General features: G+C 37.6%; 1 protein-coding gene across 4 annotated transcripts in view; it reads left to right on the top strand.

The window, feature by feature from the left end:
• Adgrb3 (adhesion G protein-coupled receptor B3) overlaps positions 1–23011 on the top strand; it is a 767297-nt gene that overhangs the window by 332312 nt on the left and 411974 nt on the right. For all 4 annotated transcript variants that reach the window (NM_175642.4, XM_017319555.2, XM_006495818.4 and 1 more), the window contains one exon: positions 14342–14536. In NM_175642.4, coding sequence (NP_783573.4) covers positions 14342–14536 — 195 coding nt within the window. The remainder of the gene's footprint in view (positions 1–14341; positions 14537–23011) is intronic.

Raw genomic sequence — 23011 nt, 5'->3', positions numbered from 1 at the left:
CTCTAAAGATTGCATGTTTAAGTTTCTGGGCTAATATCCACTTAGCAGTGGAGCAGGGCGGGGGAGGGTATAGGGAACTTTCAGGTTAGCATTTGTCACGTAAATGAAGAAAATATCTAATAAAAAAGATTAAAAATGCACGTTTAAAAAGCTAATAAATACCTGATGTGCATAGGTCCTTGTTAAGAGCATCATCACCTGTGGACTCTTTTTTTTTTTTATATTCCATATTTTTAATTCAAATTCCATTAAATATTTCTATCTATTCAATAGAAGAAACTAAAATAATAGATACCTTATTTTTATTGGATTTTTTTATTTACATTTCAAATGTTATCCCCTTTCCTGGGGATAACACAAACCCCGTATCCCATTCCCCACCCCCTGCCTCTATGAGGGTGCTGCCCCACCCACCCACTCAAATCTTACCATCCTGGCATTCTCCTACACTGGGGCATCGATCCTTCCCAGGACCAAGGGCCTCTCTATCCACTGATGCCCAACAAGGCCATCCTCTGCTACATATGCAGCTAGAGCTGTGGGTCCTTCCATGTATATTCCTTGGCTGGTGGTTTAGTCCCTGGCAGCTCTGTAGGGTCTAGTTGGATTATATTGTTGTTCTTCCTATGGGATTGCAAACTCCTTCACCTCTGTCAATCCCTCCCCTAACTCCTCCATTGGGGTCCCCGTGCTCAGTCCAGTGGTTGGGTGGGAACATCCACATCTCTGTTTGTCAGGTTCTGGCAGAGCCTCTAGAAAACAGCTGTATCAGGCTCAGGTTTTCTCCCTTCTGATTACAAGAAAGTGAAGATCTTCAAAATGCAGTCTACTTAGGTGAGGTGATGAATCAAAGGGACATCCCAGGCGCGACTGTTTCAAGACCCATTCTCTCTGGGTTTTTGTCTGGGTTTTCGATGAGACTATAGTTCTGTGCAGCATGTCCTCAAGGTTGTCCTATGGTCATTTTCAAGGAGAAAATAAAGAAAACTGTGAAAGGAAACAGTAAAGATTGATGTTACAAGTATTGGACTAAAAATTATGATTACATATATATGAGACTATGAGGTGTATATATTATTAGATAAACATAGGTGTACATATATAAATATATAATCTACATATATGAAAACACACAGACTTAAGATACATATGTATACAACCTTGTGCTTGGTGATATATCATGACCTTTATTTTTACATATTTAGACATATTTATCATACATATTCATATATAAAATTGACGATCAATCTGTGTTTTAAATGACAACTGTCTTACAGTTGGCCTCATTGTCCGAGTCTACAAAGTCGGTGGGAGATAGAAGAGAGATCAAGTTCTCTGAAGCATCACACTCCAGTTGTGCCCCTGAACCCAACTTTGAGAACCAAAGCTCAATAGTACTTATTATTTAGTACAATTGAGACTTCCATAAATAATAATTATTCTAGAGATAGCATAGAGTTTATGACTTCAATATTTAGTCTTTAATGGATTTTATTTTCTTACTTTTTTATATTTATAAGGCTAATTAAATTTTAGTCAGTTTTTATAATATACTGCAGGGGCTTATTTAAAATAAATAGGTTGATATTTTCTAACCTTTTAATGTATAAATTACAGTATATGTTACAAACACATATAGGCACAGTGTATGTGTTTCAGAAATAAACAGCCAAAGGCTAATTCTGAAATGGAGTTTTATCATCTATAAGAAATAGCTGAATATGTCTTAAGAACTCTCAATTATAAACTACTTAAACAAAATTGGATCATTAATCATTTTAAAGTATAAAATCAGTGATCAACCATGCTGCACAATTAGTCTGAGTTATTTAATGGTAAAAACCATACCATTTCAGTCTTTATTTCCCTAATGTAGGACACAGTACTGGGTAGAGATAGTTTCTAGTATCCATATTCCAAAAATGCTTATTTGCTTATTTATACTAAGCTACTGGCCACCTAAGAGTTCTGATATATCCATTTTCTTTGTGATTATTAATCATTTGAAAATAATACATATCACAATATAGATGGAGTTTTCCAGTCTGATAAATTTATAGAAGTACAGAGTAATTGGTATCATTACATTATGAACTTCTATGGTCATTATAGAACAACTAATACCAAATAATATCTGTGAAGTTTGTTTAGAGATTGTATTTAGACATAGTTAAACACAATGATCAAAATGTTGTTCATTTAAACTTCACAAACATATACATATATGTTTCACTTTCAAACTCTTCTCCTTACACAGACATGCATTACACACACACACACAAAGAGGGGGGAGAAGGAGAGGGAGAAGGAGAGGGAAAAGAATAGAGACAGAGAGAGACAGAGACAGAGACAAACAGACAGATACACACAAAGAGAGGAGGGAGCAGATACAGACACACACATACACATACACACACACACACACACACACACACACACACATACACACACACCTGAAGAAACAGGCTTTATGCATATGTAAGAATATGTGTCCCTGTGAGGGAACAGATCACAAAGCAAAGGGAATCTGAACATGTTTACCAAGACTTTCTCCTTAATTCATCTGGAAGGTTCGCCACTCTCCATTCCTTGGGAAAAAAGGTGAATGAAGGCATGAAGAGGGCTGAAAAGGGCTAACAATAGTGTTGTAATGAAAGACCCTCTATACAGAAATAGAAGTTATAGGCATAGATTTTCTCTTAGAATTCTGTTCGAAATCCTCTGTCATTGTTCTCAAATTGTTGTTAAACAAATGCACAGACTCTGGAGGTATAGTTTATCTAATCCTTCAAAGTTTGACTTCCTGGGAATAGATAGCAAAGAGGTTGAGTCTTGATTTATGGATGTTGTTTCTGTTCTCCTTTCACTGGTGGTATTTTAAAAATAGAGCAGTCTCTAGATGGTCCATCCTTTCATCTCAGCTCCAAACTTTGTCTCTGAAACTCCTTCCCAATTTTGTTTTTTGTTCCCAATTCTAAGAAGGAGCAAAGTGTCCACACTTTGGTCTTCGTTCTTCTTGAGTTTCATGTGTTTTGCAAATTGTATCTTGTATCTTGGGTATTCTAAGTTTCTGGGCTAATATCCACTTCTCAGTGAGTACATATCATGTGAATTCTTTTCTGATTGGGTTACCTCACTCAGTATGATGCCCCCCAGGTCCATCCATTTGCCTTGGAATTTTATAAATTCATTCTTTTTAGTAGCTGAGTAGTACTCCATTGTGTAAATGTACCACATTTTCTGTATCCATTCCTCTGTTGAGGGACATCTGGGTTCTTTCCAGCTTCTGGCTATTATAAATAAGGCTGCTATGAACATAGTGGAGCATGTGTCCTTCTTACCAGTTAGAACATCTTCTGGATATATGCCCAGGAGAGGTATTGCAGGATCCTCCAGAAGTACTATGTACAATTTTCTGAGGAACTGCCAGACTGATTTCCAGAGTGGTTGTACAAGTTTGCAATCCCACCAACAATGGAGGATTGTTCCTCTTTCTCCACATCCTTGCCAGCATCTGCTGTCACCTGAATTTTTGATCTTAGCCATTCTGCCTGGTGTGAGGTGGAATCTCAGGGTTGTTTTGATTTGCATTTTGGAGCTGAGATGAAAGGATGGACCATCTAGAGACTGCCATACCCGGGGATTCATCCCATAATCTGCCTCCAAATCTGACACCATTGCATACACCAGCAAGATTTTGCTGAAAGGACCCTGATATAGCTGTCTCTTGTGAGGCTATACCAGGGCCTGGCAAACACAGAAGTGAATGCTCACAGTCAGCTATTAGATGGAACACTGGGCCCCCAATGGAGGAGCTAGAGAAAATACCCAAGGAGCTAAAGGGGTCTGCAACACTATAGGTGAAATAACAATATGAACTAACCAGTACCCTGGAGCTCATGTCTCTAGCTGCATATGTATCAGAAGATGGCCTAGTCGGCCATCATTGGGAAGAGAGGCCCCTTGGTCTTGCAAACTTTATATGCTTCAGTATGGGGGAACGCCAGGGCCAAGAAGTGGGAGAGGGTGGGTAGGGGAGTTGGGGAGAGAGTCTGGGGGACTTTAGGGATAGCATTTGAAATGTAAATGAAGAAAATACCTAATTAAAAAAATAAATTAAAAAAAGAGCAAAAGAGTTAAAGCTGAAAAGGGACAAAGAGGGAATCCAAGACAGGAGAAAGGCTGTACAAAAGAGAACTTAAGAATAGACTTGTTTATTCTGTCCTCTCAAACCCTATCTACAGGTGAATTTTTCTTCGTTGCCAAATTCCCATTCCCCACACAAACATGTCACAATCTTGCCAATCACTTCACTGCACACATTTTCAGCACATTACCTAAAGGACTGTTAGTCTACTTTATTATTACATCTTCCTTGTGGGAAAGATATAATAATAATATCCCTGGTAGGTTGCTATAAAGCAGAAGATAAGTAAGGTGAAAAGTAAGTAAAATTATTATTTCTATAATGAGCAAAGAGAAACTAGGAACAAGTACCAACAGACAGAGCAACTATCCCAAGCCTTGCATTTTCAAATACTGACAGGGTGCATTAGCATAAGAAACAAGAACTACCTATGGTGCTCTTTATAAATGTTTGCATGAAATCTAGAACATAGCATGTAGCAGAGGAAGCAGGAGGAGAGATCAGAATTCTTGGGTGAATGTTATAATCATATGAGAGTTCTTGTCACTGATTCAATAAGAGATCACTCAAAGACCACTGGGGCTGATATCAGTACAGTTATTATAAACTACTCTTTTTTTTTTCCTTTGAGGCAGTGTTTCTCTGTGTAGTCCTAGCTGTCCTGGAACTCACTCTGTAAACCAGGCTAGCCTCAAACTCAGAAATCTGCCTGCCTCTGCTGTCAAGTACTGGGATTAAAGGTGTGTGCCACCACTGCCTGGCTGTAAACTGCTCTTAATACTAATTACAACACTGGTTGACTCCATTCTCCTGTATTTCTAGTTTATCACCATCTCTTGTAGAAATGTGAACACTCTTGTGCTAACTATTTAAGACCAAGCATTTGATTGCATTTTCAGTAAGGTTGCCAATCTTCAAGAGTTAGCCAGATTCATCTCCTATAGAATTATTGCAGTATTCAGCAATGCCATAGAACCTTACAGAGCATAACCTCCCCCCGCCAACAAGGCAATATTAATTTATTTATTCCAGCCTTTTTTTATTGAATCTTTTTTATTTACGTTTCAAATGTTATCCCCTTTCCCGGTTTCTGCCCCCCAGAAATCCCCTATCCCATTCCCCCTTCCCCTGCTTCTATGAGGGTGTTCCCCCACCCACCCACTCATGCCTCCACACCATGGCATTCCCCTACACTAGGGCATTGAGCCTTCACAGGACCAAGGGCCTCTCCTCCCACTAATGTCCAACAAGGCCATCTTCTGCTACATATGCAGCTAGAGCCATGAGTCCCTCCATGTGTATTCTTTGGTTGGTAGTTTAGTCCCTGGGAGCTCTGAGGGGTCTGGTTGGTTAATATTGTTCTTCCTATGGGGTTGTAAACCCCTTCAGCTCCTTTAGTCCCTCTCCTAACTCCTCCATTGGGGTCCCCATGCTCAGTCCAATGGTTGGCTCTGAGCAGCCACATCTACATAGGTCATAATGAACAAGAATGTGTCAGGATCTAACTCCTTTCAAGATGGGCAGAAGTTCATTTGTTTTAATAAAAATAATATAGTGACCTTTTGGGATTTGAATTAAAGTATTTAAATCCTGGAGTTGTAAGTAATGCATATGTCAATTTTATACCATTTTCACAATCTTCTAATAAATTCTTCTGTTATTTGAGTTTTCACTGTTCCAAATGAATATAGGACAATGGAACAATCAAAATTCTTTCCTAATTTGATAAAATAGGAGACGTCACATGTATCTTTAGTCAGTGTTCTATTGCTGCAAAGAGATACCATGCCCACAGGAACTCTTACAAAAGAGCACTTAATCAGGACTAGCTTACAGTTTCAGATGCTTAATCCCTTATCACCATGGAGGGAAGCATGGCTGCACACAGGCAGACATGGTTCTAGAGAAGTAGCCAAGAGTTCTACATCCTGATATGAAGGCAGCACAAAGAAGAAGCTGCTGAGCATGTTTTGGGCTCTTTAAAACCTGCCGGCCTATATCCAGTAACACATTTCTTCCAACAAGATCACACCTAACCCTTTTTTTTAAAAAAAAGTACTACTTTCTGGTGATCAAGCAGTTCAAATCTAAGAGCCCTTTGTTTTATTCAAATCTATGGTGGCCCTTCCCATTCAGACTACCATGACACACTATATAGATTCTGATAACACTGAATATTCTGCTTCATGTTAACAAAAAATATATAAAGAAATGGAAATGGCTATGTTTCAGCTAATGAACAAGCAATGGACCCAACTCCAACTGCAGGCTGAAGTTTACTGACCTCTAGAATTATTTTGTATATAGACGTATATTATATATTCCTTTTGGAATTCTCCATTATAAAGCAGGAAAACTATTTTTCTGTTTGTTTTTTTCTATGTTTTCTTCAGATTTTAGTAATACCTAATTAGGTTTCTTATCATCTACCTCTAATATATGGATACTTTTTTTCTGTCTTATTTCTCTTTTTTTTCCTTTCCTTTCTCCATTCCTACCAGACAGATCTTCTGGTCTCTTTGCATATCTAAACATTTTTATTGAATGTTGGGCAGTTCATTGATGTAATTGTAGTGTATCAAGACTGTGCTCTGTTCAAGACGAAGCATTCCATCCTATAATGATTAACTTTCTATCACTGTGATAAATCCTTGTCAAGGAAAAAAAAAATGTTTACCTGGGCTCATGATTTCAATGGCTTCATTCCATGGTTAGCCCTATTTCTAGGATCTTTCACTAGGCTGGACACAATAGAAGGAAGATGAAGCAGAGTTGGTCACCTAATGGTGACCCATACACAGAAAGCAGCACAAGAGAGAATCCTAGAAATCAGAAACCGGTCAAAGCATGATTCCACTGAACTGCTCCTCCCAACATAGTCACGTCTTTTACCAACTGCCAAAGTTCAGAGTCCATCTGTGAATGTATCCATTGCAAGTACCATAATCCTGTTACCTCTTAATTATCATATCCACCTGCTGTGGGCTAAGCATTCCACACATGACACTCTACAGATGTGTCCTTCCACCCAGATTCCAGCTCCTAATGCTTCCACTTGTTCCCTGTGGTGCTGTGAGTTAGGGACCAAGCCTTTAAACATGGACCTTTAAGGGATCTTTAAGCTACCCTGTTATCTCTGATAGTACAGAAAATGTATTATCCAATTACCTCTTAATTACTGTATCCACCTTCAATAGACTAAGCACCCTACACATGGTCTTCTACACGGATACCTCATATACCATTTCCTTGCTATTCTAATATATTCAAAGATTTTGTCTTCTTCCAATCAGAGGTTGATGTTGGACAGGACTTTTTGATGTTTTAGTAAGAGTGTGTATTAAATAAAGACAACCAGAGGTAGCAAAATAAAATGAGTAAGGGTTTACTTTACTACCCAGCTGCAGTCCATAGTTGCTTGTTCATTTGATTTGTGTCCTATGACAATGTAAATAGTCTGTCACCTTTTATATTATGACTGTATAAAGTCCCATTATAAATCTTTAAAATGCATGAGACTAAGGATCAAGATTCTTTGAACCTAAATTCCATCTCTTAATGCTTCCATTTGCTCCTAATGGTGCTGTGGGCTAAAAACCAAACCTTTTATACATGGAACTTTAGGAGCACTTGTCATATGCTTAATCCCCCATCTTTCATTTATTCACCTTACAGGCTTTGGATGGAAGCTGATGTATAGCTATCCAGTTAGCTTTGCAGGTATAGAAAATCTATATGTGACTTTCATGGGTTTTTCACTCAGTGATCCAGATTTCTTCCCAACCTCCAGTCTGTCAACTTTCTTTAGAAGACAGTGGCTACTCAAAGTCCTTTTTTCAGGATCTAACTCACATATCAGACTTGGGAGCAAGTACCCACTCAGCAACATTGCAACATTGAAACATTCATCCTAACTCCCCAGCATTTAAATACTAGAACTTAGGATACCATGTTATGAGAAGCCCAATAGATATCTAAGCACTATCAAGTGAATGACTTTGATCTTTACAATATTGGCACAGTCATTAAATGAATTAAAAGACATATATTTAGATGACTGTTCTATGGAAAGAAGTTTCATGTATATGTCCTTTAATTGAAGCCACTCAGAGCTATAAGAATTTTTAATATACATTAAAGATGGACTGTAGGATTGCTGATGGAATAGTATAAACATTATGATATATCCAGTGTGTTACATGTGAAAACAAACTATGATAGACCTTTCTGTTTAGTATTGACACAATGGAGGCAACAGTGGCAGGCAGTGGGCAGCATGCAATGGAAGGTGGAGTAAAAGGCTTTACTGCAGAACCTTGCCCACTGTATAAACAATGACCAGCATGCACCACTGCTCTCCTTAGAGAGAGCAAGGAAGCATCTTTCAGAACTATGAATCCTAACAATTTCATGTGCTATCCCATCCTGAAAATGTTAAATTTGTCCTTTGAAGCAAACATCTGTCACTGTTGTATTGTCAACAAGAATTCCTGGTATTTATCATTTTAAAAGTGAATGTTAAAATTACAAAAATATTTCTGACATGCTCAGGTGGATAAATTAAGATGATTGATAGTTATCTTCCAGAAAAAAATCAAATATTTGCCCCATCCTACTTTATGTGAGTAGAACTATTATTTGAATAAACCAAACTCTTCTGGACAAATAGTTTTAAGAATAATTACACATTATATTTTGAAATTGTTACTGCTGCTCAAATAATTAGAAGTACTTCAACAATATAGTTGAATTGTTAAAGTTCTATACTTTTTACCTTGTTCATGAGGAAAAAATATTTAAACTTTTTAAATGCAAGGAATTTAAATAATATTTAAATAGTTAAGTATTTTTTGGTAATTTTTGATGAAAATGTATTATGAACTATAAGTTAATCATGGTAATACCTCAAAGATAGATTTGGCTCAGACTGCTTTCATAAAATTGTTGGCACCAGCACTATTCAGGAGCGCTGGAGTCTGGTAGACAGCTCATCTGACTGGTTCTGTTGTCTACATGTAGAACTGTGGATAACTATAGTAACTAAGATGTTAAATATTGTTAAAACTAAAATATCTCTTAAAACATTTCTAGTCCCATACCAACCACGTAGAAGGGACTTGGTTTAACATTTTTTCTCATATTTATTTTTAAAAGATTGAAAGTAAATTACTATAACTCTAGACACATAATTTTCAGAATCAGATTTCCAAATTCTAAAATTCCCTATATACTCACATCTGTTGGATTTCTTTTAATAATTAATTTTATGTCTTTATTTGACTTTAAAATTACCATTCCCTCCATCCTGTTCCCTTCCTCCAAACCCTTCCATATACAACTCCTCACTGACTTTCAAATGTTAGGCCTCTCTTTCCATTAATTGTTGTTATATATACACACATATGCACACATGTGTAATATATGTGCATATATGTGTGTGCATGTGTGTATATGTATGTCTGAATACATAAATACAGTCTGCTCAGTCTTTATAATCTTACTTGTATGTACATGTTTTCTAATCATTTGGTATTGGATAAAAAAATTGATATGTTCCCCTCTCAGGAATATTATTTCTACAAGGCAATTATGTCAGATAAATGTTTTCCAGTATTACATATCCCTTTGCACTGAATGTTTATCAGCTGCCACCTTTATCTTGCAAATGCTTAAGTAGTACAGTTGTGCAGAGAAAGGGGAAGTCATTTTTACTTTAGTCTCACTTCAGTTTAGCAGGCACATAGAACAGGTATGTCTGTGTGACAGACTACACAGAAGAGTTTATAGGATGCTCAAAGATGATTGTGTGCTCCAAGTCCTTCAGGAGTTCAGAGTCTAGTAGAATGGATGAGATAATGCAAAAATATGACAATGATGTAAGGCAGAAGGAGGCATAAAAGTAGACATCATGTCATGATTACACTTATCTGAGTACATTTCACGAAGCAGAAAAGAAATGTAACAATCTATCCAGAAGATTTGGCAACAGCCTATGAAATTAGGGAAGAGGTTAAGTCAGGAAGCGAAGACAAGATTCATGCCATTTCTTATGGAAGTGGTAAATAGTTTGGAGAAGATGTCACTAGAAGATTAGCAGATATTTTGGCATTGTGGGTTACACAAAGCTGACTTTCAGAGATCATGCTGAATGGTGGCTAGTTATTCTCACAAACAGAATTAGAGCTGAGCTAAAAAGAGAGAAATCTGTACATACAAGAAGTGAAAGGAAAAACAAAACAAAAGGGGGCCAGTTACAGAATGAAGCTACGGGGGTATCAGGTTATATGTGAGCCTTCTACAATTGCTGGAGGCTAAGATTCAAAATCCCTCATGGAAACAATTCCAGGACCCCTTCTACAGAAGGAGAGGAATTCTACTAGGGATCGTACAATAATCAGACACCCTGCTGCTACCCTGGCCTGATAGGCAAGAAAAAATATGTGAACTCTCAGATCTAGGGCATTTCTATGAACTGTGTGACTCAGAATTTGGGGAATGGAAAGAAAAAAATCAATTTTAGAAACTTGAAATTTCTAACATGAACTGAGAACAAATGGAATTAACTTGGTAATCAGCAAGAACTGGCACAGGATCACGGAACTGCCTGAAGGCTTCCCTGCTGGAGAAACACCTGCCACTGGTCTACAAGATAATTCACAAACCAGAGGATGAGAACAATCCACAGATTTATAAGAATTGCCCATTGTATTAGCTACAACCTGTGGGTAAAAACCCAGCACAGGTAGAAATCAAGAGAGCTAGTGATGCATGTATAAACAAAAAAATAAAAAAGGATATTTGTCTAAAAGAAGAGATGAGAGGAAAACCACGCTTAAATAATGGAAGAGAAAATAAAAAAATTAAGCCTAACATTTACTAATATGTTATCGAGCTTTCATTGCTGTGGCACATATCTGAAGAAGCACCATCTTGCAGGATGAAAGAGTGTCTTGGCTCGAAGTTTCTTGCCATAGTTGTCTGGTATGATTGCCAAAAAATGGATGTCATGATTATGACTGGGAACTTGGGGCACAGAAAGTCTTCCCATCCTGTGGTAAATAGAAATTCAAGAATACAGATAATGTGCCAGTGACAAGCAATTTTCCAAACACATTCCCAGCAACATTTCTAAAACCTCATTCCATTAAAATCTTCTAAAAAAAACTTCCAGTACCTCTCAAAATCCTAGCATGAGCTAGAAACCATCTCATACTCTCAAATCCTAGCATGAGATAGGAATCATCTCATACCACACATAGCATTGGTGGGTAAGAGGGATTTTGTATTCAAAGTATGGTGTAACAGGATACATTGTCACTGTAATCAATAATTAGAGTAAATGGCCAATTAAAGCCAGATGAAGAAATTACTGAACTGGATGTAAGAGACCAGTTCTAGACTAGTGTGCATTATCTAATCAAAGAGAATTGGAAATTGAATCCTGGAGAAGTACAACCTATTAACACAGTCACCACAACAGGACTGACTGTCTCTCAGTGTTACAGACAAATCAAAAGATCCTAGAAAACAGAAGTCTTTCCAGTGCTCCTAAGTAGCAAGTGCCAGACTCACAATTATAAGTTTTAGAACTGCAGCTATTCTAGAAACTCAGTAGATAGAAGGATTTCTAAGAATGATTGCATGGCGTGCTCACAATCAATACACTAGAAAGTGTCTTGCAATTTAGCATGTGTTACAAAGAATGAGTATCTCTGAGCACAATTTATTCTCAATGCCAATCCTATGAATGTAAGTATCCTATGAATTGCAAGTATTTTCGGTGGGTACTTTTTAGTAACAATGTCAGGAAAGATGCTAATTATTGCCAATTCTGAGAGCTAGAATGATCTGAGTAACTGTTTGTTAAGAACTGGACTGAGCAGTGCTCATTCCACATAAGCCTGCTAAGCAGCTGTCAGATGGCAGTGATGCTAATTTAATACTGACTCAGGCTAGAAGTGTTGCTAACACAGATGAGAAAGGCTGGCTTTTGCAGCTCTGATTGGATGGTCCATCCAGTGCCTTCAATAACTGTTTGTATTGCAAACTGAATTCTTGCCTGAATGCTTTATTCTTAAAGGTTCAGATTAACTTTGTGACTCGACTTATTGAGGGGAAACACCCATAAGATCTATGGCACACACATCTTCTCCAGACACAGCACAGAGTGTAAAGTAATATTGCTTGCCTAGTCAGAAACATAAGGAATGAATCTGGGTGCTTTGTAAGAGACAAAGGAAGAAATAGAATAGAATATACTAAATATACTCGTGTGTGTGTGTGTGTGTGTGTGTGTGTGTGTGTGTGTGTGTGTGAATATACACAGTAAAAGGAAGTATTCAACATATGACCAAAATGGAAAATTGCAAATAGCTCAGTAGTTGGCATTGTGGTATACCAGTGAGCTCTTGTCCAAGGGAAATTGTCCATCTGATAACTTAAGTGTGTGTGTGTGTGTGTGTGTGTGTGTGTGTTATGATTGAACATGTTAGTTTCATGCCATAGGAAGTGACATTGAGACTACAGCTAGGCAAAGACCAGAACAATGATTTCACATGTCTTAGTTAGGGTTTTACTGCTGTGAACAGACACCATGACCAAGACAACTCTTATGAGGACAACATTTAATTGGGGCTTGCTTACAGGTTCAAGGGTTCATTCCATTAGCATCAAGGTGGAGCATGGCAGTATCCAGGCAGGCATGGTACAGGAGGAGCTGAGAGTTCTACATCTTCATCTGAAGGCAGCAGGATTAGCTTCCAGGCAGCTGGTCTGAGGGTATTGAAGCCCATCTCCAAAATGACACAGCTACTCCAACAAGGCCACACTTCCTAATAGTGCCAATCCCTGGGCCAAGCACATACAAACCAATACCCCATCCAGGTGTTAAGACTGGCAAGATAACTTAGAGTTCCATGTGTGTGCTACCAAGTCTCAAGTCCTGAGTTTGATTGCTGGTTCTCACAGGAGGAAGACAAAAACCAACCTTTCCAAGTTTTCCTCTTGCTTTCATGTATATTCCATAAGAGTCACAGTACACACACACACACACATACACACATACATATAATTAGTATATGAAATAATATATATTTAGTATATATATATATAAGTGAAAATAATTTATATTTTAAGCAATTCAAAAATTAGAAAAATAATACTTTTTAAAATGTAACAATAGAAAACTTGTGCTTTTAGAAAATATCAGTGCATATTGATAACTATACTGTACAGGATTTGGGACATGTTATTAAAAATTGTCAATCACAAGTAACGCAACTTAATCTTTTTTAATGTTTCCCTGCCGTATGCTGTCTTATTTTGTTATTTTTAAGTCAGTTTAATTACAGATTTAGTGTAGTTGTGGTATAGATTAGCCGTTCTTGGATGTTTGCTCTCCCTCCCTTTTATACCTTGCCTTTATTATATGGTGTACCCAGCCGCTCTCTTCTTATATCTTCACTATAACATCAGTAGCACATGAAAAATGACAGCCAATTCTTCAGCCATCAAACTAATTGAAATTATACATCGCCGAAGTTCCTTCTGCTACTAAGGGTTTTTGTTTTGTTTTGACTTTTATTATTTTTCATTTTTTTGTTATGACATTATCTTTTTTAAAAAAGAACGTTAGAATTGTCTAACTTTCCACTGTGTGATACTAAACCTCAAACATTTACAGATTTTTCTGAAACTGAGAAGATTGGGCTATGCCAAATCTATGTGTTCTTAAGTTTGAATGTGGTCACTGTGTCACTTGAGCATGCCCAGAACTCACTAAGTAGCCCAGACTAGTCTTTATTCACAGTCCTGCCTCAACCTCCCACTTGCTAGGATCACAAGCATGCCCTCCTAAATAACTTCCTAGATTTGTTACACATACAAATAATTTTCGAAAATTTTCTACTCCTAAAATATATTTTCCCCTAATGTATTTATTGCATATGTATTCTAATTGAAAGCAAGAAGTCTGCCAATTCTGACAAAGATACATAATTTTCACATTAGTTCTTGCATGGTGGGTTGTTAACCCATTAACTGTAGGATATATAAAATTTACTGCTTTTAAATCCTAAGCGTTACAAGATTATTTTAAAGTTTCCTGAACAGTTTAAATGTTGTTACTTGGTGAAGGTATGGACAGAAATAGTAATGGAGGTTCTGATGTGTTTTCTGTTCTTTTGGCTATAACAGATTAAAGAGCACCTTGCGAAGGGGCAGCGGATGCTGGCAGGTGATGGAATGTCCCAGGTCACCAAGACACTATTGGATTTAACCCAGAGGAAAAATTTCTATGCAGGTGACCTTCTGGTGTCTGTGGAAATCCTGAGAAATGTGACAGACACGTTTAAAAGGGCAAGTTACATCCCTGCGTCTGATGGGGTCCAGGTAAGGGAGAAGAAGCCTGAAAAGGGCAAGAGCAGTATAAATGTTATCAGCACTTGCTCCCCACCTGCACCCAGACACCAACTCACTCTCCTTGGAGGCCCTCCACCTGCACCCCAGACACCAACTCATTCTCCTTGGAGGCTCCCCACCTGCACCCCAGACACCAACTCATTCTCCTTGGAGGCTCCCCACCTGCACCCCAGACACCAACTCATTCTCCTTGGAGGCTCCCCACCTGCACCCCAGACACCAACTCACTCTCCTTGGAGGCTCCCCACCTGCACCCCAGACACCAACTCACTCTCCTTGGAGGCTCCCCACCTCCACCCCAGACACCAACTCACTCTCCTTGGAGGCTCCCCACCTCCACCCCAGACACCAACTCACTCTCCTTGGAGGCAGCTGGGCTGGAGGGAAGGAATGTTCCTGGCTTCATAGAAACATCTTTACCATGTATAATGTGGACTCTGTCAGTGAACTCAATTCCCTTAACAATGCTGTACCTTGGTATCGGAGCCATAAATTGCTCACATCAAAGCTCAAGGAAAGAACAAATGAGCATATGCATGAAGGTGCTGTGAGCCTTCAGATAAAAAGCAGTATTAGAAATTCAAGGGGGTAACATGGACATTTTATTCCCACATTTAATATCACTGTCTTGCCATAGGAGACTATTAAAATTACATTAGATATAATAAAAGTAAATTTAATATAGGATGCAAAGAAGACACAATGCAACATTTGTTTGGGGACTGTTTTATTTGAAACACAGAAAGTATATTAAGCATTGAGAAGTATTGTCTGAAAGTACAGGCAGAGAATTATTTTAGATGGAAAAATAAGAAACTAAGTAGCTCCTCGCAGCCCTTTTAACCTTGTCATGGAAGACTTTAGAGCAACATCATTTACCTCCATAATAGACCCAAAGTTCTCACCCATAAGAGTGTTGCCTTTACCACTTTACCATTAAAACAAAACATGACAAATGGGATTTTTAATACAAGGCCATTGTGTACTTCAGAAAAACTCCTTTTCTGCTGTGCACTAAAATGTACTCCTGCTAGGTTAATCTCTGCATTTCTATAAAGAATGCAATTCTACTATCTCTAAAAACGTTCATTAAAATAAAAGTTTGCCAGAATTGCCAGATTAGGTATTGGACTTGTTTGTTTTAATCCTTATCTGTGAGTTTTGTTACATTTCACTTGGAAAATAAAGAGGTATTTTTGGAGGAAGGGGGTGTTATTCTTTGGATTATTATTATTTTTTTTTTGGCAGGGGATGGTTGTTGGTTTTTGACATAATTAACTATGGAGTATGCCAGGAAAGGTTGTTTGAGTGATAGGACCATATGTAATAACACCAATACATTGATCTATATTCAGGTGTAAATATTACTTAGCTGGTCCAGTAGTCGGACAAGAGCTTATGTATGACGGAATCATCTATGCTAAGTTCCAGTTTCTGCCATTTTAATGGCACCTGTGCTTACTTACAGGGCCAAGGTCACCTGATGTGGCCAAAGAGAATTAAATCATGCCATGCTGGAGAGGCCACAACACAATTGAGGCTGTGACAATTTTATTTTGAGCAATCTTTTTCATACCTTTATTAGAAAAAGGATATAATATCAATTTCCAGGATGAATGCAGTTATAGTTCCCAGGATACAAAGAAGCTTGCAAGTTATAAAGAGTATAAAGAGTAAACAAGATTAATATCTAAGGCCAATTGTCCTGTCAAGTTTCCATGCTTCCTTGACTACGATGGGAATATACAAAAAAACACAAAGTAGGTTGAATACTTTAGAGTACATTCATCTCTCAGGAACTAGAAGGCATGTTGTGCCCTGGGGATTCAAGGAAGGAAACTTGAAAACCTCTGACACATGCCTCTCAAGGTGGGTAGGCCAAGCCAACTCCATAGTTCCCTGCAAATGGCAATAATAGAAGAGGTTTTGGATAAGCAATTAAAATTATTTAAGTATTTTGAAGATAGTGTTAAGAGTAGTCTGCTCTTTTAAGAAATTAAGAAAGCCACATGCATCTTTACCCATCTGAAAATTCCTATTAGTGCTGACATAAAAAGATAGTGTTTGAGTTCTTGACCTCAAATATAGTAAAAAATATTTCTTAAAATCCAAGACATAGAAAATGAGTTCATAGAAAATTTGATCTATAGAACACTAGAACATGACATTAAAGTCTCTAATCTGTCAAAAATAAGAAGCTTGGAAATTTTTAGTGCTAAGGTTCAAAAAATTAAGAGTAACGGGGTTCATTAGAAAAGTATTTTGATTTGTTTTTCTTTTTTTTTTTTTTTTGAGACATAGTCTAACTATGTCTCCTTCTTTGGTCTGGAACTCACTGTGTACATTGGGTTGGTATTGAAGTCAGATACTTGTGCATGTCTGCCTCTCAGCTATTGGGGTGAAAGGTGTGTGCTGACAGACAATGCTGGAAACATTTTGATGAAGCTACTTATCATAGTGCTCCAGCCATTCCACACTGAAGCAATTGTCTGGTCATGGGATTAGTTGCTTTGACTTACATAAAGCAGTCTTCGTGGGTCACTTGCTCTTCACTGTAGTCAGAGACCTGAGGCTTTGTTGCCTCCTCCCTCTCTTCATTTCTCTACAAGTATGCAGACTGCTAAGTATAGCCATGTCTTCCTCCTTCCTTCATAAAGAGAAGTGTATCATCTGTATGTGTGTTTATCTGTCTATCTATCTGTCTGTCTAATTGTCTTTACTGGTAATTTTTCAGCTACCTGCTATACCCCCATCATCTTCTGAAGTTCTTTTGTATGATAACCTCTCTCAATTCTTGCTCAAAAATAAAAGCCTTTTCAAATGCCCGATTATCAAGCCTTTCAATCTCATTAAACATTTTGGTTTTCTCAAATATCTCAGGAAAGTTATACCTCTTTATTATCTAATATAAATAGCTTGCATATACCTACTGTCTTCTTTGCTTTGTTGTAAACTTAGGTTGATGGCTGTATTTATTATGCCTTGTACTTTATATGAACTTCAACTTGTTGTGTCTGGGCATTTTGGATGGCATGGCACTTCTGGCTTAATATATTATGAACTAATTTTACCCTGAAATGTAAGTGGACATGCATTTTCGGCTCTTCATTATAAAATTACCAGTTCCTTGGCAATACTTACACCATTGGCTAGATTTCCTTCATCTTTCTTTCCTGTGGGGTCTGCCTTACAAGTCCTCTTTCAGCCATTCCTTCTTTGATAGCCCGAGTGTTATTCTAAGCCATCCTCCAATTAACTCCATCTAGTTATATTTGTGGACTCTATTCTTTGTTCCTCCTTACCTTAGTCTAAATTTGGGCCCTTGTTGTTCACTCTTCCCTTATTAAGTATCCTAGAACGACTCTTGTTATGTCAGCAGAACTTCCAGACTGCTTGAGTAATGACCCTGTACCTTGGTGTCTTGTGCACTGTGGCTGATGTTCATTGTGTGCTGATGCCAGTCAGGCACAGGTGTCTCTAGCACACAGACCATCATTTGAGTCAAGTTAACCATGTACCGTCTCCCAGATGTACTGCATGTTCTTGGCTCTGTGGCATTATTGCCTCTGCTTTCAGACTGCCTTGGTCAGTCTTGACCTTGCAAATTAATCTGACTCCTATGGGTTAGAAAGCCACTACACCTGCCCCACACCTCATTAGATCTTGGCACTAGTAGAGAACTTTCTGAGCCAAAAAGTAAGAAAATGGTGGAATCTTAGCCATGTTCCAGCCCATCTCCTGAAATAAATATCATGTACACTTCTGACTATACAACAAACTTAACAAATATTTGTTGAGGTAGTTACAACAAAAACTAATAATCAAAATAAATGAAATAATTGCCCTCAAGTTACTTTCATCTCCTCCCCATCTACCCTGAAAATTGAGAAAGGCAGATTAAACTGTACACAAAGGTTGAGTTCTTTTGAATACAGTTAAATGCAGAACATATTATTTTAAATGGCTTGAAATGATGACATGACCAAAAAAAAAAATGATTTGATGTGTTAAAAAAGAGTATGACCATCACCTATCATGGGTTTATCAAGGCTGCAAACCTCTCGGTGGAAATCTGCATTCATCTGAGTTTGTAAACACATTATATTCTTAAATTGTATCTTTAATAATTAATAATTACACTATAGGATTAGTGTAGGATTAATAATTAATAATTACACTATAGGATTGCTGTAGAAATTATTCAGTCCTGACTCGGGTTTTCTACTACTCAGCCTTAGACCATTAAGTTCCCAGATTTAAAAAAAACACACTCAACCTTTATATTTACAATAAGCCTTAGTCAGCACTAAAGCTGGGCAGATACTATGCTCTTGCTGTTCTAACCTACTTTCCTATCTGTATCCCTGAGTTATTACTATGTTCCCTCTGGGCTGCTCTCAACTCCAATTGGCAAGCCTACAGGGCACGTTCTCTTCACTCCTAAGCCATGGCAACGTCTGCTCTCTCCTCCTTCCATTTCTTCCTCATGGTTCTCCTTCGATCACGAGCTCAAGAAACCTAAACCCCAACGATGTCTCCTCTGCCCAGCTATTGGCTGTTGGAATCTTTATTTACCAATCAGAAATCACTTGCAGGCATGGTCACTTAGCATCTTATGTGCAGATTCTCTTATCTTGCATTACACAATATAGACAAACACCAAACCTCAACACAGAACCTGAAAAGTAGATGGAAATATTTTTAATAAAAAAATCCATAGAACTACAAACTTACCATTAAATATATGAAATATGTAAATCATGGTTGTTGCCTTCTTCTATCAGCTCACAAGAAACTTGCTGCTTTCCATGTAAATAAGACCTTTTGTCTTTGTGGGGAGTGGGGGCATGCTTTGCCTGCATGTAGGCCTGTGTCTCAAGTGTTTGCAGTTCCTGGAGAAGAGAGAAGGCATATTATGCCCTAGAACTGGAATTATGAATTTTTGTAAACCATATTATATGGGCTGGAAATTGAACCCGGACTCTCTGGAAAGGCTGCCAGTAAGCTTAACCACTGAGCCATCACTCCTCTTTGTTTATTTTTTGAAACTTTTCTTTTTGAAGGCTCTATGCCCCAGTGTAGGGGAATGCTAGGACAGGGAAGCAGGAATAGGTGATTAGTGAGCAGGAGGGGGGGGGATGGGATAGGAGGGCTTTCAGAGGGGAAATGAGGAAAGGCGATAACATTTGAAATGTATGTATGTAAAGTAAATATCTAATAAAAATGTGTTGGTTAACAACTTCATAAACCCCAATATTGATTTCCTATTAAACAATCAATAAAATTATGAAGTAAAATATTCCCAGGTTTATTAATATTACTTAAAATACCATTACTATCACATCAACCATCCTTAGAATGTCCTTAAGATGAATGCCCTTCTTATTATTCATGAAAAATAGTTTGCTGCCATTGACAAAAAAGGTAAGAGCAAGCAAAATATAGAACTCATACACTTATTTCACCTTAAAGTTATGAAGCTTCTCCTTATCATATTAAGATAATCAGGGCTTGTCAAATTTTATACTTTGACTATTTTAAGTACAAATTATAATTGCCATTAATTTTTAAGCAAACCATTGCTGGCTCCCTTTATTGCTTGGGTACGTCAATCCAAACTGTATTAAAATGGGTACTTATGTTTAAGAAGCAAACAGTTAATTCCAAAGCATGACCATTTCTCCTCATTGCTGTCTCTCCTTGGCAGCTGCATATTAATGTCAACCACCAGATTATATATAACATATAGCCTTTAATTTTAGTGTCAGATATTTGAACTACCACACGAGAGAATCATCATAATATAATAAAGTAAATATGTTATGTGAATATTAGTATTATGGACAAGACCTCACCAGCTCTACAAGAGGATCATCTAGTTTGCGCCCTGCCAGGCATAGCCTTCCTCATTAAGCGGCATATGGAAAAAGAGGCTTCTCATAACGCTGTGTTATTGTTATCTAGGTATTTCTGCCTTTGGGTATGGTTAAACTATGCTTTAGCCTGGATGAGAGGATACCAACGATAATACGCATGGCCAACCCTTCTGTCTTTCTAACAAAGAGCTGATTCATGAAACTGTTCCATAATACCTTGTTGTTTTGAATTTTAAATGAGATACTAAAATTGAAATATGTATATTTGCATTTCTTGGAATGATAAGATATAGTATCCTTCTTTAATTAATTATGACATGATAGGCCACCTTCCAGAAGTATTTTTCCTTTTCCTTTTCTTCTCATCTAGTTTTCCTCCAAGCCCCTATACTTGGTCGTAACCCCAGAGCACAGTAAGTACTTTATATGGCACATCCTTACAATCTCCCAACTTATAGTCTTCAAGGTTTGACTCAAGGATAATTTTTTCTGAAAGGTCTTCTCATCAACTTCTATCCATGACTTGAATTTTTACCACTCCTTTGGACTTTTGAAGCCTTGTGAACACCTTTATTTAGCGTGCACACATAGCATTGTCGCTAGTGCTATTATGTCTGCCCTCAGTCATGAATCTTAATCTTATTAGAGATAAATATGTCCTTAGAGCTTTACCTATCATTTGAAGCATGGTAACCACTCAGATATTTGTTCAGATAATTAAGAAATGGATCAAAGTAATACTAATATTTAGAGAATTTACATGATATCTCATAACACACACAGCTGAACCCAATTCAGAGACAAAATGTCTTTATTTATAATTTTTTTAGTCCTTAGAAAAAAACTCACACCAAATCTTATTCTATCTAGAGAGAACTTAGTTTGTGCCCTCACCCCTTAGTAGGAAGTATAGTGTGAAAAAGTGAAAGCGTGAAACATCCATAAGTTCTTATTCAGCACTATGTAGCATCCACATCAGTATTCCCAGGCGTGTCCTCATCCCTACGATGCAGTATAAAGGTGTAGCAGTACAGCGGATTCTCAGTATTGCTGGAATTGTATGAAACAGTAGCAAGCATTGGAGAGATACTGAATCACTGGTGCCTTGACAAATATACGATTAGGTTTCTTTGAGAATCTGCTCACAACATTTTCATGAATTGATCATACTAACATTGATTGTTGAGTCTTCCTACTAAAAGACACCCAATTTAAGGTCTTCTTTGTGATGCACACTTGTTCTTCAGACCACTAGAGAGCCCTGTATTACACTATGCTTTGGTCATTTTAAACAGTGAAAACAGTGAATCTGTGTGTGTGTGTGTGTGTGTGTGTGTGTGTGTGTGCGCGCGCACGCACACATACACACACACACACACACACACATAAAACATAGTACCACTTAGCACCTAGATCACACAAAGGTCACTTGTTCACAGAATGAAGAGTGAAACAAAGAGTGAAGAGAGCATGATGGATATTTTAGACGCCAGCTGGGAGCATGTACTTTGGGCAATCAAAAGTATATACATCTCTATACATGACTGAGAGCAACCATGGTAACACTGTGTTGATTTGTGGTCCCAATTCCAACTAGTAAGGACATATACTGACATAACATTTCAATAGTTTATGAATAATTTAGATTGTATAGGTATATTATTCAGGATTGTTCTGGCACTGAAGGCCACCAGGCTAAATACATGATTTACTAAAGAGTGTGTATACCAGGCACTTTTTATTGTCATTATTTTAACTTGTAATACAAAGTAAAAATGCTGTCAAGCTGCTCACAGAGCCATAAGGGAAAAAATAATATGGCTGTAGCTAGATTGTAATTATAGAGAAGATATACTTAAGTATAATATGTCCCAATTGGAGGTACAATTCTAGCATGTCCCAGTTCAAGCTATATACAGGCCTTAATTCAGTAGTGAATAAAGTATGCATGGGAGTGTTAGGACATGAAATTTTTCAGAAAGCAAACAATATATAGAAATACTCAATAAATAATCAGAATGAATGATCAAAAGCAGAGCAGTGGTGTAAATTTTAAAACCTCAGACCAAGCTTTGTTAGCAACAGTCTGCATGGTGGACAGTGTAGTTTCTAGAGACAGAAGGGTAAAAGCAAGGACATGTTGTTATTATTTGAGTTTTATGGTAAAATCCAGTGTCCTGTCAGTACCTAACCAACAAGGCCCAACTGCCTATCCCCATACTCTAATTAAAAAATAATAATAATGTAATGAAAATAGATAACAGATTTGTAAAATGTGGCTACATTGGGAAAATGAACATATAAAACTCAGGTGCCCCCAGGTCCATTTTTAGGAGTTACTGATGCTGCCAGAATATATTCATAATTAAGAACTGTGCAAGATGTCTTGATTCCAGAATGTCCTGCAAGATAATCTTATAAGTTGTCAGAACTGTGAGAAGCCTCTTTCTGGCAGACAGATTTCTTCTCTGGATTATACCATGCCCTCAGCCATGACTCCCCAGCAGAGAATGTCTAAGGGAGTCTTAACTCAGGGATCCAGTGATTTAATCGTCCAAGGAAATATTAA

This window comes from Mus musculus, chromosome 1 (assembly GCF_000001635.26).
Source record: "Mus musculus strain C57BL/6J chromosome 1, GRCm38.p6 C57BL/6J".
Taxonomy (NCBI): domain Eukaryota; kingdom Metazoa; phylum Chordata; class Mammalia; order Rodentia; family Muridae; genus Mus; species Mus musculus.
Note: the sequence above shows the minus strand (reverse complement) of the source record. Positions and strands in the feature narration are given on the sequence as shown.